At 37.9% G+C, this 6,749-nt stretch overlaps 1 protein-coding gene across 1 annotated transcript in view; it reads left to right on the top strand.

Annotated features, from left to right (window-relative positions):
* Positions 1-277: 277 nt before the first annotated feature.
* Positions 278-6,749, top strand: part of LOC136268548 (spermatogenesis-defective protein 39 homolog) — a 35,737-nt gene continuing 29,265 nt past the window's right edge. The window contains exons 1-8 of the mRNA XM_066063927.1: positions 278-369; positions 425-502; positions 2,805-2,971; positions 3,103-3,150; positions 3,195-3,286; positions 3,694-3,762; positions 4,781-4,873; positions 5,983-6,016. Coding sequence (XP_065919999.1) covers positions 362-369; positions 425-502; positions 2,805-2,971; positions 3,103-3,150; positions 3,195-3,286; positions 3,694-3,762; positions 4,781-4,873; positions 5,983-6,016 — 589 coding nt within the window. The 5' untranslated portion in view covers positions 278-361. The remainder of the gene's footprint in view (positions 370-424; positions 503-2,804; positions 2,972-3,102; positions 3,151-3,194; positions 3,287-3,693; positions 3,763-4,780; positions 4,874-5,982; positions 6,017-6,749) is intronic.

Genomic DNA, 6,749 nt, shown 5'->3' with positions numbered 1-6,749 from the left:
TGGTCTCAGCATAGCATCTACCAGTTTTTTTTACTACACACTGCAATACTACAATAAAGGTACAGAAATCTCAAGATTTTTTTACTTTCCAGGTTGGCAGGCCTGCTGTATATTTATCATTATTGTTTTAGCTTACATGTGTATGATTAATTCTATTTTAAAATTACTGGATCCAAAAAAAAAAATGAAACAAGCAAACAAATATTGTTGTAAATAGCTACTCAGCGTATTATTCAATTTAGAAAAGAAAAGCTATGTGAAGAGTTGCATGCATGACAACTTGCTGTCTGGTTGTATAGCGCGCGCCGCAATGATAACGCAATTGTTATTCTAATTTATCCGTTCACTCTTTGCGTCCACCATGAATTCGTAAGTTTATTCTTCCTGGAGTTAGTGTATGTATAACCATCTCGTTTTGCGAAAGGCGACAAGACCCAAGCTCGATAGCTGGATCCACTGAACAGCGAATACTGGACACCCCGCCCACTTCCAGGGGAAAGAGGTGACTGTAGACATAACTCATTGTATATTGGTGTACCCGCAAACATGAGTGTGCATGCTTTTATAAACCCCAGTACCTAGCTTTTGTAAATCTATGTGTGTGAGTAGACACAAGTTGCTGTCAGACCTTCAGTGCTGGTCACTGTAAAGCTTTAATAATTAGAGTAACAATTAGCAAGTTGCTGTTGTGCTACTTCTAAAAACCAGGTGCCCATGCAGTTAATACTATCCCATTAGACGATCAATCACCATGTGTATAATGCAACTATCAATGTCAGGCCTCATTTTCCACCCTCGGGGGTCCCCATACACCTACTAGGGATTTGACATCAACATCCTGGGGCTTTGACAGCGGCAGCTTGCTAAGCCAAAAAATAATAATTTTAATAGGTAAATCAAATCCTTTATTAGAAACCCCTCTTGGGGCAATATAGGGGATTTGATAAAGTCTAGTGTCAAATTCCCCAGTACTGGGGCTAAGGAGTTTGTCAAAATCCCACTATGTCCCCACCTCGAACCCTACCCGGGGTGGGGCATGACATTATTAGATGCATAGTTAATGCTATGCTAATATTAATTCAGCTAGATAAGTTAATAGTGTAATTTAGTGTATTTTGTAAGTTACAAATTAATTGGTAATTACATTGCTATGTACTGCTAAGGAAAGCGTAACTCAAACAAACCACTTTAAACTGCAAGTTATGCACAGAAGTATCTTCTCAACTGTCTTGTAGTATGTTTTCTCGTGTGAATTGTTTAGAGATAGCTTCAAGGCTGCCCTTTGTTTTCATTACGTAAGTATGGGACATGTCCCCTCTTGCCTTGAAAGAATTTGTTATTCTGGTAGCCCACAATGCTAGATACACCATTTTTCAGTTGTTTTATACCCATATAGCCAATTGTGAAAGGTATTCATAATGCCTTCAGGAAGTCGCTTTACCCGTTTTTCAAGTTGGAAGCCATTTTGCCCACATGGGTGCTGAAAGACAAACATTCATACATACAAACATACAAACACACACACATTTTGTGGAAAACAATTTCAGAAAACCAGGCACGTGCACAGTCAGCCTTCAGCTGGTTGTGGGTGTGTGTGTGCCTGGTTTAATAATATGCATGCAGCGAGTGTGTACTAAGTCTAAGTGTGTGTGTGTGTACGTGTGTGTACGTGTGCGCATGGCACGCATTATAGGGAAGTCCTAGCTGTTATGGCTACATGCCTGACGGTGTGTTGTTGGAGGATCTAGTCACTAATTGTCTGGATTATTTCTGTATTCAACAGTCTTAGTGTCATATTTACAAGTTGTACCTTCTCATATAGTATATCTCTAGGCTATGTATAGCTGTCACTTCCAGACCCATCATTACCCGCAATATAAAAATCTCAAGGAGATGCGTACATATCTCCTAACTAGACTACATTTTAAACCAGACACGCATGCCCACAGCTGGTTGCATGTGGACTGTGAGTACTTGCCTGGTTTCCCAAATTGGTTTCTGAAAATGTGTACCTATGGTTGTCTGTCCAGCATGTGAACAAAAAGTTTTATGTTAACAGCAGCCAGTACATTAGAGATGAAGGTTATATAGAGTCTGCATGAATCTTCCTCAAGGCCTATGTTTGTAGGCAAAATGATTTCAGATTTGGGTTATTTTTGCTTGTAAAATGCAATATCTGGTCAACAGTTTCATAAGTGGTCAATGTTGGAAGTATTGCATTGCATAAGTAACGTGTTACATAATATCTTTTTGTCATGGACCAGTAATGTGTAACAGGTCGTTACTTTTTCGCTACTTCGCATTTTACTATAATAATATTTGTAACAAACAAATAACTTGTCTTCTGACTACAAGAAATCACCTTCTAACATAGTACACTGTAGCCTATAATCCATTACAGGAAGCCAGCATGACAGATTCTGATTTGAAGTGTTGACAGGTTAAACATGGGTAACATGGGTAACATGGGTCAAGCACACGTTAATGTGTAAATAGAGCAAGCTTTGGAACTGGAAGAAAACAATTCAGTGATTTTAATTAGACTAACAAAAGAATGTGACATTTAATTACTTCTATTTTACAGTAATGCGTAACTGTAATGCATTACTTTGGTCGGTATATAGCTAGTATTTAATAAGTACCGCAATGCTGTAAATGGTATGATGATAAAGCAAGCACCAGAAAGCCTGACTTTTGCATCACACGTGACAAATCAAACTCCACATTATACACATAACTTACAATGTATGAATTGTGCAGTGAGCCAGGGTTTGTGTGTTATCCATAGTGATCATTGTGTGTAGGTTTGACATAGACTGGGATAATGAAGATCAGCCCATATCATTTGATGAAGCAGACTTGCACTTCACCAAAGCAAAAGTGAAGAAGGCCAAACCAGTTGGAGGATTTAGTGGTGATGTGGATACCATTGGAGAGCCAAAGTTCCGTCAGAGAGAGCGACCTTCTAAAGGTAATCAAACAATTATAGTGTTATTAATTAGTCTATTACTTGAATTTTGTCACAGGGATTTTTATCCTCAAAAAATGCTTATAGATATTATGTATCAAGCTCTAATAGTGAACATTCATATATATTTACAGGATACAAGTCTCCGATTAGTCCAGATCAAAACAGCTTATCACATCATGGTAAGAAGTCATACATGTATACGTAATGCAGTGTGATATCATAGCCATCGGTGGAGAGCCGTCCTCGACCCGTGAACGATGTAAGACTTCTATAGAACTCCAAACTGAAATCGACTTCTTAAAGAGACAGATAGAGGTAAGGCGGATTGTGATGTCATACCATTCAAATGAAGGTTTTGTATTGGTGTAAAAAGTTCTTAATGGAATGTACATTTGTTTACTAATGCATCATCAATTAGTTTGGCTTGAATAGTTTACCAAAACAAATCAAGCTAAGGGGCTAGAGATCAGATCCGTAGGGTGGCCCGTAATAGCTCTTCCATCATCCCTGCATCTTAGCCATAATGTTTAGACAGTGAATTTGTTAGATATGTACAGTAATTCTCTAATATACATACCTAGTTCCGACGTGTAACTATAAGTTCTATTAGAATATTTAACTCTATATGCATACGTAGGCTTCATCTGAATACTTGGTCATTGCCTGAGACTATTTGGGTCCACATCACAAACAATGTGAAATATACATTATGATTGTTACAGACATTCAAAGAGCAGAGGTGGAAAGGTCCACCCATCGAAGAGACAGTTAGGAGACTGCTCTGTGGAAAAGTATGTGTAACTATTTCGTGTGTTTAGTTATGTGAAGTGTGATGTATTAAGTGTCATATGACAACCTTATATTGCCAATTCACTATGCCAGTTCCTGGACCAGCTTATGATAGTACTATAGTACAATAGGGATCATGGAGGTTTACTGTCTTTAACAGAAAATATATATTGACCAGAAATTAGTCTCAACTTTCACAGTGCCTTGGCAGTATTGGTGAGGCATAATCAAATCCAAGCATGCTTTCTGAAAAGCTTTTGATAAGGTGCTATGAAATTAGTGAAATTTTCTGCTGACTGAATATGTAACTCCTTGACTAATTCCTTCGAACTTCAGGCTAGTGTAACTCAATATTGACTATTGCTACAAACTTGATATTTTGTTGCACGTCACTTTAATCTGACAAGTCTTTTGGTATATTGTGTATCTAGCCTTTGTCCTCCTTTGTGTTCATTTGCTTGCTTTGTATGCTGCGTGTCATGTAAGAGTAAAATGGGAGCCATCTGTACCATGACTCCAAAAGTCTCTAGACTATATTGTTCTCCATGTGTAGTCCTGTATAACAGATAGAGTGTCACCTATAACTAAGCTGCTAGTAATTAATATATAAGGTAGGGTTGCCACAACGTACATAGTAAAACTTTTATGGCCTATGTCACCACTATCACGGCACCCCTAATATAGGGGTGAGTGTTTTGTTGTGCATTTATAGTCTCGTGTGTCTGACACTCTTTTTTCTTGTGATATAGTGAGGTGATGATCCCCCTTTGTTTAAGAACTCCTTTTTTTTTCATCTTACAAGCTTGTAAAATTTTCTATTTCCTTAACCTTGTAAGATTATAGTAAAGGCTAGTAATTAGAATGGATTTATATACACTCAGTGGTAAGTAAGTAATTGCATTAAAACTGGCGATCCCTACAAAATGAGGATCCATTAATTTCTGATCTACGTACAGTGTGTGCACCTTCATACTTGTTGTAACATGTCATTATTAACACTCACTGTTATACATCATGTAGCCATGTGCTCTGGACTACTACAAGTCAAAGGAAGAGAAGAAGGAGCTACTACAGGCTGTGATAAACACCTTGGATAGCAACTGTATAATGAAGGTGAGCTACATATAGTCAGTCAGTCGTGGTGATAGTGTTTAATGTGAGATTACAATACTGTTTTTAGTGCAATATTAATTACCCATGCCAAATAAGGTGTGGGCTATTTTGGGTTTTAAAATGTTAAAGGTGGCAGCCAAGAAATGACTGCAATGCTAATCATTTTAATGACAGCATTTTTATGTCATTAATAAAACTGATTGGCATTAACATCATTGCAGGGTTTTAGCTGCCACCTTTGCTTTTTTTAACCCTGGCCCTTTTAAGCTTGAGCCCTTTTTGTAGCTAGGCTTTTTCGGTGTAGCTGACTAGGATACATGTATTTCAAATTTTTTCAATTCGTTTTATTTTAACAACAGAAAATACAAACTACAGTTGGGTTTTGTCCAGTCGGTCACAAATAGTCTACCAAACATGTCAAGTCACACTTAGATATACCACTGTGTGTGTGCGTGCGTGTGTGTGTGTGTGCGTGCGTGTGTGTGTGCGTGCGTGTGCGTGCGTGTGTGTGCGTGCATGCGTGTGTGTGTGCGTGCGTGCGTGCGTGTGTGTGTGCGTGCGTGTGTGCATGTGTGTGTGTATGCGTGATCTTCAAGTAAATATTTTGCTTATATAGAAATTTACGACTTGGCACCACTGAAACATTAAATCTGTGAAATCATTAAAAAAGGGATGTGTGTGTGTGTGTCATCTTCAAGTAAATATTCTGCTTATATAGAAATTTATGACTTGGCACCACTGAAACATTAATTTTGCTTAATTCTATGAAATCATTAAAATAGCGATGTGTGTGTGCGTGCATGTACATGTGTGTGTATGCATGATCTTCAAGTAAATATTCTGCTTATATAGAAATTTACGACTTGGCACCACTGAAACATTAAATCTTAATTCTGTGAAATCATTAAAATAGCATATCTAATTTCAGGTATCCCTTTAGCTCCAAACTTTTCTGTACATTTTATGTAATAGTGGTAATCTTGATAATATATATACATATGTAAACCAATACTTTATCATGAATGACCTCAAAGGCTAAATAACACGAGAAAGGTGATGCATGCTATATTCATGTTAGGAGGTGATTGTTACAGTTGTTTCACACACAGGTAATACTGTACATCAGAGCCACCAGTAGGATAGGTAAGTGATAATTCTTCTGTACTATCTTGTGTTCCTCTGACTAATAGGCCTGACTTGTTGTTGATTTGTTATTAAATCACTTTGATAGCTTGACCACATACAGCTTGTATTCCCATGAGTCAGTGTGAACTTTTGCTCTAACACTTGCCTGAGCTCATGTATTTTCCTTATTTCTGTATTACCAATATAAATGTCATGAAACACTTTAACTACCAAAGCTGAGGTAGGACATGTGCTACATGCCGCTTGATCATTACTGTCATGTGAGTCTCACCAATTGCAGTACAAACCAACCAACAATGAGGTTTATTGGGGCTTAGTGGTTATTTAGATAACACTTTATGTGAACTTCAAGGCCACGTCCTTTGTTTTGTAAGGGTCCCTGGATTCTCTGTGAAATATCAAAAATAACTGTTTCGCATACCTAACAAGGGCTCTGTAAAACAAATCTTGAAGTACGACTATTGAGACTCACGTGAAATTCCAAACACTAATTATACAATTGAAGTAAGTGACACGCACACATATAGCCTACCTCCACTGGCTGTACAAGACTTTAATACCAGTGAGAAAGCACAAAGGCGTAGGAATGATTTTCAGAGTGGGGGGACCAAATATAGCCATAACCAGTTAACCATAAACTGATCCACACCCACACAGGTCCCATTGTTACAGCTCCTCTGCACCCAGTTCATATGTGCATTTATATAAAGGTGTTGTGGGGTGTGTTATC

This window comes from Dysidea avara, chromosome 10, assembly GCF_963678975.1.
Source record: "Dysidea avara chromosome 10, odDysAvar1.4, whole genome shotgun sequence".
In the NCBI taxonomy this organism is placed as follows: Eukaryota; Metazoa; Porifera; class Demospongiae; order Dictyoceratida; family Dysideidae; genus Dysidea; species Dysidea avara.
The sequence above is the reverse complement of the archived record's forward strand: the minus strand, read 5'-3'. Positions and strand labels throughout refer to the sequence as shown.